General features: G+C 37.3%; 3 protein-coding genes across 4 annotated transcripts in view; 2 read left to right on the top strand and 1 right to left on the bottom strand.

Moving 5' to 3' along the window:
• The window catches only part of cfap54 (cilia and flagella associated 54), a 35086-nt gene extending 31338 nt beyond the window's left edge, over positions 1 to 3748 (top strand). The window contains exons 61-69 of the mRNA XM_081364388.1: positions 59 to 118; positions 505 to 631; positions 1189 to 1347; positions 1496 to 1665; positions 1747 to 1842; positions 2306 to 2412; positions 2568 to 2703; positions 2808 to 2894; positions 3562 to 3748. Coding sequence (XP_081220514.1) covers positions 59 to 118; positions 505 to 631; positions 1189 to 1347; positions 1496 to 1665; positions 1747 to 1842; positions 2306 to 2412; positions 2568 to 2703; positions 2808 to 2894; positions 3562 to 3681 — 1062 coding nt within the window. The 3' untranslated portion in view covers positions 3682 to 3748. The remainder of the gene's footprint in view (positions 1 to 58; positions 119 to 504; positions 632 to 1188; positions 1348 to 1495; positions 1666 to 1746; positions 1843 to 2305; positions 2413 to 2567; positions 2704 to 2807; positions 2895 to 3561) is intronic.
• rint1 (RAD50 interactor 1) lies at positions 3749 to 12100 on the bottom strand. The gene is made up of 13 exons (XM_081364387.1): positions 11861 to 12100; positions 11202 to 11443; positions 10933 to 11106; positions 10713 to 10853; positions 9543 to 9699; positions 9265 to 9375; positions 8783 to 9008; positions 8564 to 8701; positions 7190 to 7389; positions 5474 to 5691; positions 5076 to 5256; positions 4314 to 4432; positions 3749 to 4236 (listed from the first exon to the last, which is right to left on the bottom strand). The coding sequence occupies exons 1-13, from the start codon at positions 12083 to 12085 to the stop codon at positions 4026 to 4028; spliced, it is 2343 nt and encodes a 780-aa protein (XP_081220513.1). The 5' UTR covers positions 12086 to 12100; the 3' UTR covers positions 3749 to 4025.
• Positions 12101 to 19161: 7061 nt separating this feature from the next.
• The window catches only part of LOC308689830 (uncharacterized protein), a 62394-nt gene continuing 61648 nt past the window's right edge, over positions 19162 to 19907 (top strand). The window contains exon 1 of one of the 2 annotated variants that reach the window (XM_081363863.1): positions 19162 to 19262. The gene's annotated coding sequence lies outside the window, so the exon portion shown is untranslated. The remainder of the gene's footprint in view (positions 19263 to 19907) is intronic. The other variant, XM_081363864.1, reaches the window with a different exon arrangement.

Below are 19907 nucleotides of genomic sequence, written 5' to 3' on the forward strand. Positions count from 1 at the left end.
ATGTATATAAATGTTTAATATTGTAATATTTATGTACACATGTGTGTGATTTTCTCAGGAAACAGTCAGAGAGACCTGCCTATTGCTTTGCTGGATTTGTTTGAGAATAGCTTTAAAGGTCTGTATTGACATCATCCACACATCTATATGGAGTGTGTTCAATGTAAATTATTCGGTAACACTTTACAAAAAGGTTTCATTAGTTAACATTAATTAACTACTTTAGATAACAAGAACTAATAATGAACAATACTTCTACAGCATTTATTCATCTTAGTTAATGTCAATTTCAACATTTACTAATACATTATTAAAATCAAAAGTTGTATTTGTTAACGTTAGATAATGCACTGTGAACTAACATGAACAAACAATGAAGGACTGTATTTTTATTAACTAACATTAACAAAGATTAATAAATACTGTAATAAATATTTTGCTCATTGTTAGTTCATGTCAGATTATACATTAATTAATGTTAACCATTCTTCTTTTGCTTCATAGACCTCAGAAGTTTTTGGCAAATATGGCCATTCGCATGTATTCGCTGGAGTAACTGAAGGCCCCGTACCCCTCTCTTCAATAAAAGCCCTGCCTGACTTTGCATTGAATGATCTTCTCCACCCTTGTGGTAACCTTTAACCCCAAATCACAGTTTTGCATTAGACATAGGATTTTGGAGTACTGTATTGGATTCTTTTTATGATTACGATTTTGTACACTGATGTTCAAAACTGTACACTGCAGTTCAAAAGTTTGGGATTGGTAAGATTTTCTAATGTTTTTGAAAGAAGTCTCTTATATTCACCAAGGCTGCATTTATTTGATTAAAAATACAGAACAAATATTTGTACAATTTTAAATAACAAACATTTTAAAATGTAACAATCCTGTGTTGGCAAAGCTGAACTTTCAGCATCATTACTTCAGTCTTCAGTGTCACATGATCCTTCAGAAATTATTCTAATATGCTGATTTGCTGATCAGAAAAGATTTCTTATTATTATCAACGTTGAACATTTTTTTGTGGAAACCTTAATTAGTTTTTCTTTGATGAATAGAAAGTTCAAAAGAACAGCATTTATTGGAATTATACATCTTTTGTAACATTATAAACTGACACTTTTAATAAATTTAATGCATCCTTGCTGAATAAAAGTATTAATTTCTTGCTGATTTCATTGGCAGGGGGGCTAGGAAACACTGAGAATTGTATCCTCAGACCTGAAGCATTCATAGACGCTGAGAGCGAGATACACAGCAGGAAGTGCCCTCAGCTGACCTGGGTTCATATGTCCCGCTACTACATGCACTTAATCAACCTTCTACAGGTCTCCTCACAACCAGGTACAGCACAAGTATCTCTTTTAAACTAGGTCATTCAATTCATTAATCAATCAATAAATCTACCCTTTGAAAGCATTTGTACTGTATATGTTTTTTTGTTTAATGCAATCCGGTTTTATATGATGGTATAATTGGCTGTGCTATTCAGGTGCAATGCAGGGTGTTGATGGATTGCTGTCCACGTCCGGTGACCCCAAACTTGCTCTCAGACTTTCATATTTGCACACCTTCTTCAGCTGTCACCACCCATCTTACAGAGGACAGTGGGCCATTCCTGATCCCCTTTCAGCTCTAAAACTGACGCCTCAGCGAATACAGGTTCATATTCACACATTTATTACCATCTTAAAATGATGAGAAAAAAAATAAAACCATTGTTTCTTTATTACTCTGTGCCAGCACGATCAGCCCTTGTCAGATCTGTTCCCCTGGGCCAACACGGACATAGAGGAACTGATCATCCAGTGGTACAGACCTTCCTCCGAGGACAACATGGTAGTCAGATACTCGTCCATTTCTGTTTGTCATTGTGTTTTCAAAAAGGATTTAAACCAGTGGTTCTCAACTCCAGTCCTCGGGACCCGCTGCTCTGCACATTTTGTTTGTCTCTCTTATCTGACACACTCAAATCAGTTCATGGAGTCTCTCCTAACGAGCTGATGATCTGGTGCAGGTGTGTTAAATAAGGGAGACATACAAAATGTGCAGAGCAGTGGGTCCCGAGGACTGGAGTTGAGAACCACTGATTTAAACTGTTTTTTTTTTTTTGTCATTTAGAGTATTCTTTTGATTTACAGTAGCTATCCTTGTATATAGATTAATTGGTTCTCTCTGTCAATGAGCATCAGCTAAAAACACTTTTTTTTGTCTTTTTTTTTTTGACCGAATGAGCTGTATAGTCTGTTCATATGATGTATTTCTAGTTCCTAAGCAGCAGATTTGTGTTTGATCTCTTCAGATTCTGCTTCTGTTCACTGTGAATAAAGCTCCTATATCAGCAATAAACTCAACTGCAGACACAATAGCTGTACTACAGGCTGGACAGAGAACAATCTGTTTGGACAGGTAGACTTTATGTTCATCTATCCAAAGAAAAACGTAATAAAGAAAAACTTCTTCACATTAGGTGCATTATTGTTCGACCTTTCTGTTTCTGTTTATTTCATTTAAGTGGTAGTTATTACAACTGAGTTTTCTCTTATGGCTTAATGCACTGACAGGCTGATGGCTGTTCATGCCTTACTGAGCTCAACATGTGTAGAGGTTGATGGGAATGTTTCACCCTCCACCAGCTCAGCCTCCTCCTTCAGCCCAGAAAAGCAGAACAGAACGGCTACCTCCACCACACACCAACAGGTCTTTCTGAGCCCTACATTGCCATGATGTACCTTCAGTCGAACACTAAATGTTGAATACACTATTAACCTCTTTTTTCATTCTCTTGCAATTGTTTCTTGTAGGAAATGCTTTTGGAAAAGGCCAAACATGTCTGCACTGAGATCAGGAATTTTTTGAAGCCTGATTTTAATTCAGCACCCGTCACCGAGGTGAAGTGTCACAGACATTTTTACTGTAATTTATTTATAGACTATTGTAGTATTTATTAATTTATTTGAAATTTTCAACTTTATCATTTAATTTTAGTAGTTTTATTGTTCTTTTGAGGGTGCTAGGATGCTAGGTCCATTACATGAAATCTGCAAGAATCACATCATTACCACATCCAGTAGCACAAGCTAATCCTGCAGCCAATGAGATTGCTTGATCAACATTTAAATAGTCTGGTTCATTTTTTGCTGTAAGCTAGTCCTGCAGCGCTGAGTTCCTCTGAGCTTCACCTGCCTAGATCTGCTATTGGATTTATGTGTTTATCTGTGTATCTACTAGAAAGAGCAAGTCTAAACTTGCTCTACAGCAGCATCATCAGCGTAGCAGATCTAGTCCGCCAGTATAATGGATCCGTGTGTCATGTCTTAAAGTGACAACAACCTAATATACCTGCTGCCAAATTATGAGATAATATTAAAAATATCTATTTGGCAGTTTTCCCCCATGGTATCGATTTAAAAATTGTGGCCAGTGAAAATGCTGAGTGGCTAATAACTTTGGAATAGCACTAGCCACAGTGGCAAGTGAGCAAAAAGTTAATGTCAAGCCCTGTGTGTGTGTGTGTGTGTGTGTTTCTGTCTCTAATGTTTGATTCCACCAATGCAGATGCCCTTTGACCCAAGCATGCAGACTTTTCAGAGCCTGGAATGCTGCTTTAATCCTGCAACAGGAGGCATGCTGCAAGATACAGTCCTCATCACGTGGCTCCTCTCTCTTCTGAGTTAAAACCTGCAGCCTTGACCTGCCCTGGATTCATAAGATAAAACAAAATAGCCCAACTACACATTTAATATTCAATAAAAAATATTTTAATGTTTTAACACCAAATAAAGAGGAAAGCACTAAAACATGTATTCATTTATTCATAATGTCAGCAAAAGCTTCTATTTCTCCTTTTTATACTTTATTATTTTTTGTTTTTACATCAGCATCCTCTTCATATTTCCCTTCTGAGGTTCAGTTCACTTTAAATACTGTAGCTCATCCGATGTAGGAGATTTATTCATTCATATCTGGAGTATGAGAAATGTTTTAATGCTTGGTAAAGTAAGGGATTGGTGTATTCATTATCATTGGTTCAGCCAGGCTGAGCGGAGGTTGAGAAGGATCTGCACGTCACTGGGAGCCAGCTTGTAGACTCCCAGCTCATTGAGCGCTGACTCTGGACTGGACTGCTGATGGTTTAGAAGGCCATCATCTTCCTCTGACTGCTTCAGCACATCACACAACAACAACGCCGGACCAACCTTAAGAGTCAGGATGATGCAGGCCTCCTTCACACTGAGACAAGGAAAGAGAGAAATGAAAATGTTTTTTTTTTTCTATATACAGTATTAGCTCTGAATAAACAGACGTACTGTTTAAAGAAGTTTTCAGGTCTCTTGCAGTAGTGTCCAAACAGAGGGAAGAGGTTTCTGGTCATATCGTATTGAAGCTGTGCAGCTCCGCCTTCATTGAAATGGTTATACAGGATCAACTGTGAGTGAGAGCAAAAAACAGATAAACACACTCCATCAAACTACTGTACACAGACTTCATGTACATGTACATGTACATGTATTCCGGCCTATCGTAAATTTATTATATGAAATGAACGTCTCTTTCTTTAAGCATTCTACATTTTTTTTACACTTGTTTAAATGTTTGGGGTCAGTAAGAGTTTTTATTTTTTGGAAAGAAACATACTTTTTTTTGGCAAGGATGCATTCAATTTATCAAAGACACAATTTATTTAAAAAAACGTATCACGCTTTCCACAAAAATATGAAAAAGCACAACTGTTTTTAACACTGATAATAAGAATTGTTTCTTGAGCTGCAAATTTAGCACATTTTAGAGTGATTTCTGAAGGATCATGTGACACTGAAGTCAAATAATAATGCTGAAAATTCAGCTTTGCATCACAGGAATAAATTATATTTTAAAATATACTGAAATATAAATTTGTAATTACTTTAAATTGTAATAATATTTCACAATATTACGGTTTAACTGTATTGTGATCAACTGCCTTTTTGAGGATAAGAAACTTCAAAAAGCTTACAGATCCCAAACTTTTGAATAGTTCGCTTGTGGTAAATTAGGGTTTAACAGTGAAAACGTTGAAGCAAGAGACTGACATTTTCGTAGATGAAGCAGTCGAGCCTCTCTGTGAGGCCCTGCCAGAACATCTGAAAAAGAGGGAGACACAACATCTGCTGCAGCTGGAGCAGGTGATCCCGCAGGCAAAGCATCATGGGACATGCAGAGCTGGATAACGACATAGTGGCTTGGTCATTTTGTGATGGCAAGGAGATCCACCTGAAACAAAAAGATCCTTGAAGTAACGCCACCATGACTTCCTCCAGCTACCCAGATGCTCAGATTGAGATGCTCCTAATTATCTCATTTTAGTCAAAGAGCAATGTAAAGGCTCTTGAGGCTTAAAATTAAACTACACTGACAAAAAGCATATTCTCACAAGAAATGATATAAATGCATCGTAAGCACAACAGTTTCAGGTTATTTCCACCCATACCTGTCCTTGCAGTACGACTGTGCCTTCTCCTTGACGTCTCTCATGACTGCATCCAATAATCGTCCCAGCATGTCTCCTCGTAGCCTCTCCAGCAGAGCCAAAAGAGCCTCAAACAAAGATCCCTCCAGAGAGGCCAGTCGGCCCGTCTCCGTGGCCCCTAGAGGGCCTAGGATCTCCTCGCCCACTGACACCGCCGCCTGCTGCAACTGCAAGAAGAACTGAGAGAAAACACAATGAAAGTGAATCTGTACACAGTTTTTATTAATTCAAGGCTCAAAGATAAATGAGTGCTGTGATAGAAAAAATTAAAGAATAAGATAATAAACTGTATTTTAAACTAACTATGATTCTAACACCAATAACAAACTTTACTTCCTCTTTCTAGGTCTAACATTCTAACACTTGGAAGCATATTGTACTAGAACGTTTTGTTCTTGTCTATTTGGGTGATGGAAAAAATTGTCTAATGCTGACTATAACAAAATCAAGAATATACTGTCTATCCTGTCCCATGACATATTGAGTAATCAACAGAACGCTTAACCTTTACTTGTGTTTTTTCTGTGTTCCAAGATATTTTTTGCATATGCCACTAACAGAGGGTGAAAAGGAGGGGACTTGCATCTATCTCTTAATAGAAGATGACAGCATTAAAGTCATGAGTTAGGCAGGTGATTTGGTTTCTGTATGTCATGTCTTTATCCTATATAACCTGATGTATTTTTCTATGTGGGTGAGATTTCTCTGAGAACAGCTTGAGAAACTCTCCCGGCCGTGATTAAAGCATTTAAAGGTCAATTGCCAGAGTTTGTCTGTCACTTATGCTAAAGTTAGGTAAAAGTGACTTACTTAGAGTAGTACTTCAGAGCTAGAGTATAAAGGTATTGGGTGTCGAGTGAAGACGCCCCAGTTTAAGGTATTGGTGTCGAGTGAAGACGCCAGAGATATTAAGATCAGTTGGGTGTCAAGTGAAGACGCCCCAGATAGTTTAAGGTATGGGTGTCAAGTGAAGACGCCCCAGATAGTTTAAGGTATGGGTGTCAAGTGAAGACGCCCCAGATAGTTAGGTTTAGGGAAAAATCTACAACAGTGTCCACAACAAAAATAAGAAATAATATTTTTTTTTCAATCTTAGAAATGTACTCTTTGTATTCATGTTGGTTTCATATGGTTTTAAAAATCTTTTTACCATTTTAAAGGAAATATTAAATATAATAACTCTAAAATTGTCATGTGGTCTAACAATGAAGTAGTAATAACATATTTTCCTCTCACCTTTAATACATGCGAGTGTACACATCCTAGTCATCATTTTCGAACAAGTTAAAAAAAGTTATTTTTATATTTAATATAATGATTTATCATATTTTATTAATAAATATTACTTTTTGAGGAGGTCACATGACATTTTACAACCTGAACTAACTTTGCCTTGTTATAAAAAGGTCAAAATATCTAATATTTTAAGAGGCTTATTGACCTTGAATCATTGGGTTAGGGTTCTCAGGGGTCCTTCTCTATGATTTCATTTTATTTGATTTTTTTTTTCTGCCTCTTGGTTGCACCACATGACTTTGATTTGGTGGACAACTTTTAAAAAATATTCATAAGCAGTTTTGTCTGTTTTTTTTGTTTTTTTTTACTAAGAAATTATCATAAAAGATGGCAAATGACTACTACAAAAAAAAATTTGCATCAACACTCAAAAACACTTACAATATTGTCCCCCCAGTCACTGAGAACAGTGGAGATGTAGTTGGCAGCGTTGAGGATGGCGCAGTAGCGGGGGCTCAGCGGCTGTCGAGACTCTTCTTTCATGACCTGTGTGAGGCGGATGCGAAAATCATCCACCAGCTCCTTCTGCAAAGCCAGGAAACTGAGCTGAGCCCGCGGACATGGCAGAGAGCGGTACCGTTCTGAAAAAAGGATGGCGGAGATGTTCAGAAACAAGTTTTAAAGGTCCCGTTCTTCGTGATCCCATGTTTCAAACTTTAGTTAGTGTGTAATGTTGCTGTTAGAGCATAAATAATATCTGTAAAATTATAAAGCTCAAAGTTCAATGCCAAGCGAGATATTTTATTTAACAGAAGTTGACTACAATGAACGGCTCGTTTGGACTACATCCCTCTACTTCCTTCTTTAATGATGTCACTAGAAGCGTTTTTTGACTAACCTCCGCCCACAGGAATGCTCCCTCAACTCTACTGGCTACTTGCGCACTTCTTATAACTTACTGTGTTTACTCAGCTCTTATGGTGATTTTCTGAAGTAAAACTGACGCTTCATCTTTTGTGTGATGTACAATAAACTTTATTAAACTCATCAGTATATGTTTGATCATCATTCGGACCTGGTCCGAAACAGCAGACTTGTAGGCTATTAATAAATAATGGATACATACAAGCAGATGACAAATACGTTATAATAACCGTAATTAAACTACTAAACTATACCTGTTCCATCTCTATACAGCACTCTGACTCTGTGGGCATTATTGTCCAACTCGAAATGAACACCGTTACTGAGAGTTTCTGATATCATCATTTCGTGAGATGAAATTGTTCTGAGAGACTGAGCGCGAGCTCATGAAGTTCAGGAAGTTGTGGAGCTGGGCATAAAGCCTATTGCCAGAGTTTGTCTGTCATTTATGCTAAAATTAGGTAAAAGCGACTTAGTTAAGAGTAGTACTTCAGAGCTAGAGTATAAAGGTATTGGGTGTCGAGTGAAGACGCCCCAGTTTAAGGTATTGGTGTCAAGTGAAGACGCCAGAGATATTAAGATCAGTTGGGTGTTGAGTGAAGACGCCCCAGGTAGTTTAAGACTTGTAGCTCATGAAGCTCCGCCCCCTGTGTCGCCCAGCAGCAGCTTATTTGCATTTAAAGGGCACACACTAAAACAGCGCGTTTTTCTGAGCCCCAAAAAATGACAATTTAAACATGCTGTAAAAAATGATCTGTTGGGTATTTTGAGCTGAAACTTCACATACACACTCTGGGGACATCAGAGACTTATTTTACATCTTGTGAAAAGGGCATAATACGGGACCTTTAACTAGAAGAATCAAATCTGAGGATGAATTTTTATCAGTACCTGTGATGACCAGCAGAAGGGTCATGAAGGTCTCTGCACAATCTGGTGCTTTGAGCTCGTCCACATCGGTGATGTCCTTGTACTGAGAGCTCCATGCTCCCTCTGTAGACAGCATGGCATCCACTTTTTCCACAGCCACTAGAGGGCAACATACACAATTTAATTTATCATCAAAACTGAAATCGAGTCGTGACCCAAGTATGCAGCATTTAGACTCACTTTTTCTCTCCACACTGAGCCACTTCTGGAACACGGTCTCCTCCAGCAGTATGTGCAAGACGCCAGGGTAGGCGCGCGGGTAACTGTGGGTGCTGCGGAGCTCTTTTTCGAACTGCAGCACCTCATCCACTAGGTGGCAGAAGAGAGCGTCGTCATAGAGCAATCGAGGAGCATCTTGGGCTAACTTCTCCTGCGCCAGAGACAGGAGTCCTCTGCACAACTCCACCTGGAGGATAGATTGAGAAGACTTTAAAGCCTAGAGATGGCTTCGTCAGCATTTTTCAAGTCGTGATAAAGCGGGAAGAAGCGACAGTAATGTGATGAACGTCTAGTGAAACGATTGAAAGATACATTTTGGCAAACAAGGAAGATCGAGTAATGGCATTTTGTATTTTTTTTTGAATGAAATATTAAGATCATTTACATGCATTTGGAAAATGTTCATTTCGTGCCAATATTAACCAATGCAATTCTGAACATACCCTAGCGTTAACTTTGTTCCCAGCACGATCCAATATAGGCTGAATCTTCTCGTCCATAAAGTTGGAGCTGTTTCCCATCCAAATGAGGACTTGGGTCAAATACCACTCTGGCTGTAAAGGTGACAGAAGATTTAAGTGAATATCAGATCTTATTGTTGTGCATATGTTTACTTATCGGTAGCTTGCACATTCACACAAATCTTTGTGTTTGTTTGTTTTACAAAATGAAGAAGGAAACTTATTTTAGTCTGAATGACAGTAAATGTGTAATCTCTGACCTTTGTTAAATTGTTGGTCTGGCGGTTTCCAGTGAAGTGATACCGGAACCTCTTACTGAGGGGAAGCAGCATGATCTGAATGGGCAATGAGAGTGGAGGAGTCTGGGACTGTCCAGGATGAGATGGTGTTTCCTTCTTCTCTGATATAAGGTCATCACTTCAACACCTGTTAAGGAAAATGACCAGCCTCGCATTTAAAAAAGAAAAAAAACCTGAAATAAATAAATAACTTAAAAAAAAAGAAAATAATAAATAAATAACAGGATCTGCTGTAGTTTGTCTCAAAATTGCTGTTGTAAATTAAGAAAAATGACTAGCTTCATACCTTTTAAAAAGGAATTAATATAAATAATAATATATAAATAAAAATAAAACAGTTGACCTTAGCATCTTTAAGGGATATTTCCCTGCTGGAAAGATGAATGTGTATTTAAATTGGGTCATTTATGTAGTAGAAATGTGAAATTATTTTAGAAGTTGGTGCCTTCTAGACTGAGAAAAGCCAGAAAATGTATTTTTGGCTCATGTGGATGAAAGACAACAACTCCCAGAATGCACTTGCTTCGCTGCCCTACAAGATCACTCCCAAGCCACGCCTGTTACAGAGGGCAGTATCGGAAGAAATTATACAACTAGGCTACTAGTTGACTCGAAACTGAAAAGAAGCCATTTTATCGTGAGATCCCCCTATGGGTGGGTTGAAAACATGCGGAACTAGCTCCTACTACTGGCTGTAGTCTCTCGTCTCTGGACAAAAAAGCCTCAGATGACGCAAAATGCCGATTTTTGTGTCATCTGAGGTTTTTTTCCAGACACACAATACAGAAATCTCTCGTCTCAGGGGGACATGAGGGAGGGAAGCACGGTCATTCGAAAATACTACCGGGTTTCTACTGATGCTCGGTGAAGTATCCCTTTAAGTTAGTCATCATGTAGTCAACAGCATCATGTAGTTAGTCTCACACTTTAAGCAAATTGTTGTGGACATCATAAGGGAAATTGAAAGCATACAGTAAATAAATAATAATAATAAAAAATAGTAGGTCTTAACAGTAGGTGTAGTTCATCTCACACTTTACTTCGAGTTACGGACATTAAGCAATCTAGTGCAGCGTATTGAGAAAATGAATATGTATTTAGGTGGATTTGATTCCAGAATATTAAGGATACGAGGTTTGGAGAGAGAGAAGTTGGGAGACCAGTAGCTCCAGCTGGCTGTTGATCTCCTGTGCGTTGGCTGGGGGAGAAAGGGTCTGTGTTGGGGGCGAGATGAATGGCCAGTGGAACTGCGTCAGGACTTCCTCAAAATCACTGAATCAGAACCAAACATTTAGCGTGAAATCAGCACTTTCAAATAGCACAAACTCGGAAAACTCTGCACGTCTAATACCTGGACAGTTTGTCTTTAAGGATCTTGTGCCAAAAGCGAAGTGTTTCCCTGATGAAAGCCTGCAGGTGGCTACAGCCTGACTCCCGCAAACCCATATCCAGAGAGGCCATGCTGTCTATTGCACCCACCGCATCCCACACGCTATTGGTCATCAGACACTGCTGGATACGGTCACTAACGCAACATGAAAGAAGGGAAGAGCAAATGTGTTGGATACCAATATGAGCCTCCAAAACATTTGGACACACAATGTAGGGTTTAAGCCTTACCTGAGCTCCTCAATACGAGCCAGACACTGCAGGTATTTCATATGCCTCTCTAATGTGTCAAGCTGACCCAAGACCTGCCCGATGCTGTCAGCCCAGACCTGTGCGCCCTGCAGATGCTGCTGCAAAGTGTTCGACAAAAGTCTCTCCTGCTCCAGTAAAGACTCCAGCTTCACTCGAGAGTCCTCTGCGGCGGACAGGGCAGCGGACACACGCAACGGCACTGAAGAGGATACGGTCAGCACCTGCATGCATAGACAAATGCTGTCAAAGTGTTCTTTTGGATTTGCATTAGGATGAATGCTAAATTCTGTGTAACAAGGGACTCAAGAACAACCATCACAAAACAAAACAACAAAACAGTCATGGATCATCCAGATAATGACACACAGTATAAAGAATCAAGAGTGTGCAAACTTTTGAACAGGGTAATTGTTATAAATTCAGCTTTTTTTTGTTTTTTTTTTGTCTTGTAGACTATATGTACACATCTTTTATGTAAAATAACTTGTTCGGGACAGTATTAAATAAAACAAATAACATGCATTTTTAATGATTCCTCTTATTTTGTTCAAATAATTAACATTTTACCACATTCTGCAAGGTGTATGTAAATATAAACATATATATAATGTTCACAGAGTCTCTATAGCTGTATTTACCTGCTCCTCCAGCCGCTTGTTTTCTAATGTCAATTTCTCCAAAAGCCCTGACACCTTCTTTAGCGACTTAAGATCGCCACCTATCTCTTTCTGTACAAGTTCGACTACATCATCTGTAAGGTTTCCATCCTCTGATGAAGATTCGGGTGTACTGCTATCTGTAGGTTTTAGATGAGAAAGATCATTGCTGATGTGGTTGTTATGCTCCATCATAGGCGCTGCCATGTTGCTCGACACGTCATCAGTGGATTTAGTCTCAGCGGCTCCCTCTTTTGGCAGACAAATGCTACTGAAAGTATTAGTAGTTCTACTTGTGTATGATTCTTATGATAGATGTTATGATTTTTTTCTGTTTTACTTCAGATAAAATGGTAACAAAAATTCTTGTTCCAGACCTTTTCGTTTACAGAAACTGGGTCTTTCAATACACATTAATTAATTTAATTACGTTAAAATGATTATCATGATAATAATCATGATAAAATAATAGCAAATCATGGTTTTAAAGATAGTGTAGCCTACGGTTTCGGATAAAGAAAGCTGTTCTTATGCAGTGCCTACATTGTAGCAGACATATTACAATTTATTTGTTAAATTATTCAAATTTGAATAATTGATTTGAATTTATTTGTGAAATGTTTTTAATTGTGAATTTTGGACCACACGTTCTGGCTCATGAATATTAATATACGTAATGACGTAACGCAACACTCCAGACAAAACCGTTTGCGACGTAATCTAATTAACAATCATGAGCTCAACCTTCGACCTTGTTTGTGGCGTCTCAATTTCTCTACCTGGCACTGGTAGCATGGATTAAGACATTTATTTCACAACTATTCGACACTTTTGTGTTTAGAAAACCTGTATATGCTAAATTTTCACCATATAGTTGAAACACAAGTCTAAAATAGCATAGAGACGACAGTTTTAAGACAGCTAACGTTATCTCAATTAACAACGGCGTGAACAATGGCTAACTTGCATAAAATACAAATATCGCTGCAGAGGTGCCTGCATATTTATTTTATTATGTCTAAATATTTGCCAAACATGTGCTTTGTGCGTTACTACATTGGTAACATTATATTTAACTTGCGTTCAAGCATTACTGTCACCACGTTTAGTGCTGTAAAAGCATTTATACAATATTTCATGTCATTTCCTAGTATTGTGGTCGTGCAAAAGACATAAATCGCCCAAAATGTTATTGCTTGGCTCATTTAGTTGCAGGAGGCGCTGGCATTAGTGCCTGAAGGCCTCTTTGATACACTATGCTGGTTTGAGGTTTCCTGACATGACTCTGACAGGGCTCTGCTTGCCTTGGATGGCAGAAAGGACATAAGTTGTTAAGGATCTTGAGGTTTCAGAGTGTTTGCCAAAGTCAATTCTGGCCTGAGCAGCAGCTGTATGTAGTTTCTTAAACTGGCAAGGTATACCAGTCCAGCTTAACATGGCAGTAAGCATCACACAGTGCCTTCAAGTTTATGTATAGCACCCTAGAAAAACCCTGGACCCCCTTCTTCTGTAACAGTGCCCAGATGAATACTGGTGAGTCTGTTGTGTGTTGTTTTCGGGATAGTGAAATAAAAATACATAGACACACAATTATAATTTATTGTTAATAATATTATATATATATATATAATACACACAGTACAGGTCAAAATTTTGGAAAAAGATTTGGAAAAGATTTCTATTTTATATAAATGCTGTTCTTTTTAACTTTTTATTCATCAATGAATCCTGATAAAAGTATCGCAGGTTTCAAAAAAATATTACGCAGCACAACTGTTTCCAACATTGATAACATTATTTCAAATTGTTATTATATTTCACAATAAGTTTTTTTTTCTGTATTTTTGATCAAATAAATGCAGGCTTGATGAGCATAAGTGACTTCTTTCAAAAACATAAAAATAGTAATGTTTCGAAATTTTTTGACCCATACTGTGCGTATTCAAATAGTAATTGTGTATTATTAATATAGTGTCTATAGATGTGTTTATTTTTAAAATGTAAATAGTGTACATACAGTATGTTCATACATATGTGTATTTTTAAAATTCTCTCTTGCTAAGTCCTGAAAAGTCATATAGATTACCTATACATTAAAGGCATTTGCAACATAATGGCATTTTCAAACTGTCAGAATGAAACAAGTCAGTCAAGTACAGCCACGCACGGTTATCGTCAGGAGAGTGGGCAAACGAGAACATTGTCCTGGGACCGTTGATGAGCATAGCTTACTCGTTCAGCCCCCCGGGGGAAAAGCAGCTCACCCATAAAATTTTGGTTCTGGGCCCTGAGCATTTTAGCGACAACCTTGGTCTTACAGTGTGACCCTCCCAGTCTGAGTCAGGGAGTGAAGCTGAGCAGTGCTGTCAGCCCAGGAAAATCTGAATCAACCAGGGAGAAGGGACTGTTTATAGGGAAACTTTCCAAACCAAATCAGCCCCTTTTGTACAGTTCATACCAAAGACTTAACCAAAGTTGCATATTTAGTTCTAAGTAGCTCATATCTCCCAAAAAATCTCTTAAGTTGCTATCATGTTATGTGTATTTAGTAAAGAATGTGGGTGGCCATGATTCAGGACTTACCTTAGGTTGATATGTTACTATGTCTGTCACCATCATGGGCGTTGAAACAGATTATTTGATCTAACTGTGAGATAAAGGTCAAACAGTCTTTTATTGTTGTGTTTTTGTCATGTATACACATGGATACAAATCTCATGTTGTTGTTTTTTTTTAAAACAGGAACCATATGCATGTTATGGAGCCAAATGCACCATCATAAGGTACAGTCATCTCTTTCACTATAGGACAAAGGTCATAGCAATTCTAACATCCAGCCGCACCTCCATAATCCCGCATTACAGTCTTTCTGTGAAGTATCAAGAGTGCCTCTGAATGCTTCAAAGCGGCAGTGGGTGACCAGCGAATTTAGTGCTATTCAAAACAGATCTGGGAGCATGTTTTTCCCACATTCCTTACCCAGCTGTTTGCGTGTGAATAGAGAGGCTGCACAAGTTTGCGTGAGAGAGTGTGTGTGTGTCAGTGTCCTTGTGCGTCTGTTTTCCTGTGTCATAGCTTGGCATGCAAATATCGCTGATTTAAGGACATTTTAAGTTCTATAATAATTCCTTTTGTATATGAATTCATGTTTAACCCTCAGAGACACACTGTAGCATCACTTAGCAATTAATTAACGCCTATTTACAATAACTAAATACAACAGCAGCTCACACATCTGAAATACATTATAGCAAAAATCCTTAAATATAGTAAAATGGTCTCATTTATGCAACTTTGGGGGGGGGGGGGGGTATTACAATAAATAATAAATTATATAATTTATTATTATTAGATTTGCACTTTGCAATTAAAAAATACCCACGTTATTCAATTATATTCAAATTAATAGAATAATACCAATATTATATTACATTCAAATAATTGTAGTACATAATTTTAACCCATATTTAGTGCAATTACAACAGCTCTTATTTTAAAGCAACAAGCATACAATTATTAAATATATAAATATTGTCATACACATTTTTTGGTAGTAATAATAAATTATATTATTGTTATTATTATTATTATATGTGAACTTTGCAATTAAATGATATCCATATTATTTAATTAGTAATTGTAATAAATAATTTAAGTAATATTTATTGTAATAAATGTTCTCTAAATATGGGTTAAAATTACATACATCAACCATTTTTATCTAAATGTATCAGACTTGTGTTTTATGCGTTTAAAATATGCTAAAATATTTTAGGGCAATTTACAGGGGCAAGTGAGGCGTAGATGTCCTGACACTTCTCAAGCAATTAAAACAAAATCAATTAATTATAACTGCTGATGTTTTGCAACATTGAAGACTTTTTTTCTAGAATTCAGTGCAACAAAATATGCTTTAATACCGATTCCTAAAAACACCATAAATCTCAATGCTCGAGTCTCTGAGGATTAAGAAATGATAGGGTCATTATTCTTGGTATGTTTGTGTATGTGCAGGGGTATCTTGTGGAATGTGTGTACGTGTGTGTGAGAGAGACTGTGGAGAATTCGCTTTTGGGGGCAACGGTCGCACAGGACTGTGTTATGAGTTAGAGGCTCTCCTGTGGACAGGACAAAAGACGACATAACGATCTTTTGATCTAGTACAGCTTTGACATTCCAGTTTCGTTAATAAACAGTCCAACAAGTCATCGTGAAAGCCAAAAATCAACTGTTAACCGGTTCTTGATAAATAAAGCCTTTATTGTTGGGAGAAGTTGCTTTTTACTGGCTTGAATCACATAGGTGATGATGCCTCCTGTTTTTGTGGCAACATAGCTGTTTTAATAAATGCATCAATTGAATTTCTATAAACGAAAGAGTTTAAGCTACTCTCCTGTATACAAAAAATCAATTAGCCCTTAGATTGTGACGAGGGATTGTGTATGTGTGTGTGAAGCCTGGCCTGTTTCTCTCCGCCTGCTCCCGGGAGCTTGTTTTCCCAGATTTGGGAGTTGCAGGTGCAGTGTCCAGCTGCAGCTCCGCTGCGCACGCCAACGGCATGAATCATTTTCCCTCCTTTCAGAGCAGTGAAATCAAAGCATATGGAGGACGTAAAAGAAGGGGGGCATGTTTTATCTGGATCTTTACCATCGTTCCATTAAGCTACGTTACCGAGCCGAGTGTGGAAGAAAAAGAGAAGAGCCAGTGTGTATGTGCGTGTTTGTGGGAGACGCTTTCAGATAGGGAGTGGAGGGCAGTGAAAATCCAGCTCTCACAGTCGAGTTCACAGCCCTCGCTTGATTGTTTTTCTTGTCTTGGCTCATCTCAGGCCGTCAGTGTTGTCATATTGTCCATGTGCATGGAGGCACACAGCCCTGAGAGAAACAGAGAGGGGGACCACACATGGAGAGCGAAGCCCCAGGGAGAGTATCAGGCCTGTGTGGAGTGCTCTGCCAGGACCCAAGCCGCCTCGCTCCACTGCTTGTCATTGGATCTCAGATCTGCCGATAAAATTTGCCCCCTCTCTTCTTTTAAAGTGATGAAATGTCTCACCTTACCCAGCCCACCTGGGTATGGGTGAAGAGGTCCAGTAAGTCCCTCTGAGTAAGTGTGGTCTGCAGCTGAAAGAATGCTCATAAGATGTCAGATGAGATGCATCCACCACCTCTTTTGAGAGTGATGCTCACAACACATTTTCAATGCTGTTTTTGTGCAGGGTAAAAGTGCACTCAGTATTTTTGAAATGTTTTTGCTAGTCATGAGATTTTAAATATTTGTCCTTCAGCTCCATGTAAAATAAAACGGCTTTTTTTTTTTGCCACTGATAATACTGTAAGTGTGCATAATTTTTAACTTGACTACTAGAAAAGTACAGTATATCAATCTGTTATCAGCTGAAATTAGAGTTGTTGTTTTTTTAATCGTTATCGGCCGATATTGTTGGTATTATTTTAGTTTTATTTGTATATTATTACAGTATGTTTTCATATTTTTCAATAGCTTTTATTTTAATATTTTCAGTTTTCATTTGAATTTTAGTTCAACTTTTATTAATTATGAGTTTAGTAACTGTTATGTATCTTTTGCCATTTTTGTTTCAGTTCTAGTTTTAGTCATTTTAATACACTTCAACTTAAACTTATTTCAGTTAATTTGGTTAACATTCTTGTTTTTCATCTAATGTTAACTAATATTACTATATTAAGTAATATTATAATAGTCTTAGATAATTATAACAACACTGGATATTGCATATTTAAAGGTATAGCGGAGGATCTTTCCGAATTTTAGATAAGACCCGCCCTCTCCACTTTTTGAAAAGTTCAATTGATTCATCAGAATGATTGACAATTAGGAGGACCAATAGTATAGGTGATCCACCCGGAAGTAAAAAATCCTCCGCTATACCTTTAATTGTGCGTGCTGCTCATTTACCCTTTTTCACATTTAGAATACCTTTGCTGTCATTTAACACTCACTTAAAGTTACTCTTTAAAATCACTTCTAATTTATTAGCACTGTTACATCTAATCTTTTGCAAATCTCAAAAAGATTATGCATTTTAAACCGCACCTTATTGTATTTAGTGTTACTTTTCATTTACTTTGACAAATTATTATTATACAAAATTTTATATTTTCTACTTATCAATTTTCATCCATGATATGTAAATAAATATAAACATGTTCGTATTGTCCAGAATGTTATTTAAATCTCTCTTAATTACCATTTAAATGTAATATCTATCATTATTACTCATTTCTTTGCATAAACTTTTTTTAATGAGGGAAAAATACAGTAACACTTTAATAAAAGCCTTTATGCATAATGCATTATAAATGTATTTATACAAGTATTTATATATACATTAATGCATTATAATTTTTATAAATAATTGTAGCTAAAAGTAATATTTGCTTACTCTGGAAATTGGTTTATTGTCATGTGTTTTAATGCATTATACTTTCTAAAGATGTAACATAAGTATTTTAATGTATTATAACTGTGGTTACAATTATTCATGAGACCATACAATGCATTATAAGGGAAAATTAATACAAATGAAATACTTTTATGACAACGAAATACTTTTATAATGCATTGCATAAAGACTTTTAGCAAAGGGTTACCAAAAATACTGAGCGCACCTTGTTCATGTCAACTTCAGGTTCAACCAGTGGTGTAGGTTTAGGACGGGACTTCCTGCTTATCCAAACAATGATAGGAAACATTTTTGAAAAATAATTTTTTTGTCGTATGGTTTACACACTAGCATTCATTTTTAGCTGTAAAGCTCATCTGTGTCATGACACTCATTCATTATACTTCGTGGGAGTTGCGGTGAATTTTTTATAGATAAGATTATGTTACTAACCATGGAAATATGACTTTAGATTTTAAACTTTTATCACACTTCTCATTTTCATGTCTGATGGTGACTAACTTTCCATTCCATAATTCTTACTTCCTTTTATTTAGGATGTAGCCATCAGACAAACTTTCAATATGATCTAACCTTCTAACAAACTTTTGACTCAATGTAACCTTGGTCAAATGGAACTTTGAAAATGGACTCAATGTTCTGTTCTTTGACTGTATTGTGAAATGATTGAATGGAATATTAACCCCTTACAATGTTTTTGATATTTTGCTGATAATGAAAGGGGGTGGCTTGCTTTAAACAATTTAACCAATCATATTGATAGAGCTTGACGTTAGTCATGATGATTCTATTTTGATGTGTCTGGCTTTATCCTATAAAGCCTGTTGTATTATTTTGGGTCGATGTTCTCTTGAGTATTGCTCGAGAACTCCCGACCGTTTGAATAAACCATCTGAGGGACATTTACTTTTGTTATTTATGCTGCGCAGCAAAGAAGTTAGGGTAAGAGACTCGGCCAGTTGTCGACGGAAGATGCAGAGAGCTAGAGTATAAAGGTTATTAAGTGTCGATTTGCAGACGATAGATAGTCAGGTTTAGAAAAAATCCATTACAGAGTCTTCTAGGGTTATTTATAAACGAGTGAATAAGACAGACCTGTGAATTCACTCCCAGCCTCTCTGATTGCTTTACAATGCCTGATAGATTATAAAGCTTTATGAGTGACAATTGCAGTCTCTTAAAATGGCCATATGCTTTTCTCATCTTCTCAATTATAAAAAACAATTGACTAAAATGGTTTGTGACCCACAGTGCAGTGCTATTACCATCAGACAGGTTGACTGCAGTGATGTCTGGCACCCAGAGAGATCAGTCCCAACGAGTAATTTCAACAACGAGCTAGATTCAACAAAAGGGTGACCAAATGATTCAGAGGAGGTTTTAAATATTTGACACACCACCAGACTACATGGCACCTGATGATGACTCATAAGCCATTTCAGGTTGATGTTAACTGTTGTCATCGCATTGTTTTCCCACATTTGCTGTGGCAGTTAGGACTGCTGTCATTTTTGGCTTAGAGGATAAAAGCCGTACCAGTAATGTAACAATGGCCAAATCCCATTTAAAGCAGCCCTTTATCAGCTC

This window comes from Scardinius erythrophthalmus, assembly GCF_964197995.2.
Source record: "Scardinius erythrophthalmus genome assembly, chromosome: 4".
Classification (NCBI taxonomy): Eukaryota; Metazoa; Chordata; class Actinopteri; order Cypriniformes; family Leuciscidae; genus Scardinius; species Scardinius erythrophthalmus.

Excerpts from the sequence above, each read along its gene's own strand:
- rint1 (XM_081364387.1), bottom strand. The coding sequence starts at position 12,085 with ATGGCAGCGCCTATGATGGAGCATAACAACCACATCAGCAATGATCTT. Across the intron at positions 11,107-11,201 it reads GCTCGTATTGAGGAGCTCAG|TGACCGTATCCAGCAGTGTC; the intron begins GTAAGGCTTAAA and ends ATGTTGCGTTAG. Across the intron at positions 5,257-5,473 it reads CAGTCGTACTGCAAGGACAG|GTGGATCTCCTTGCCATCAC; the intron begins GTATGGGTGGAA and ends TTTTTGTTTCAG.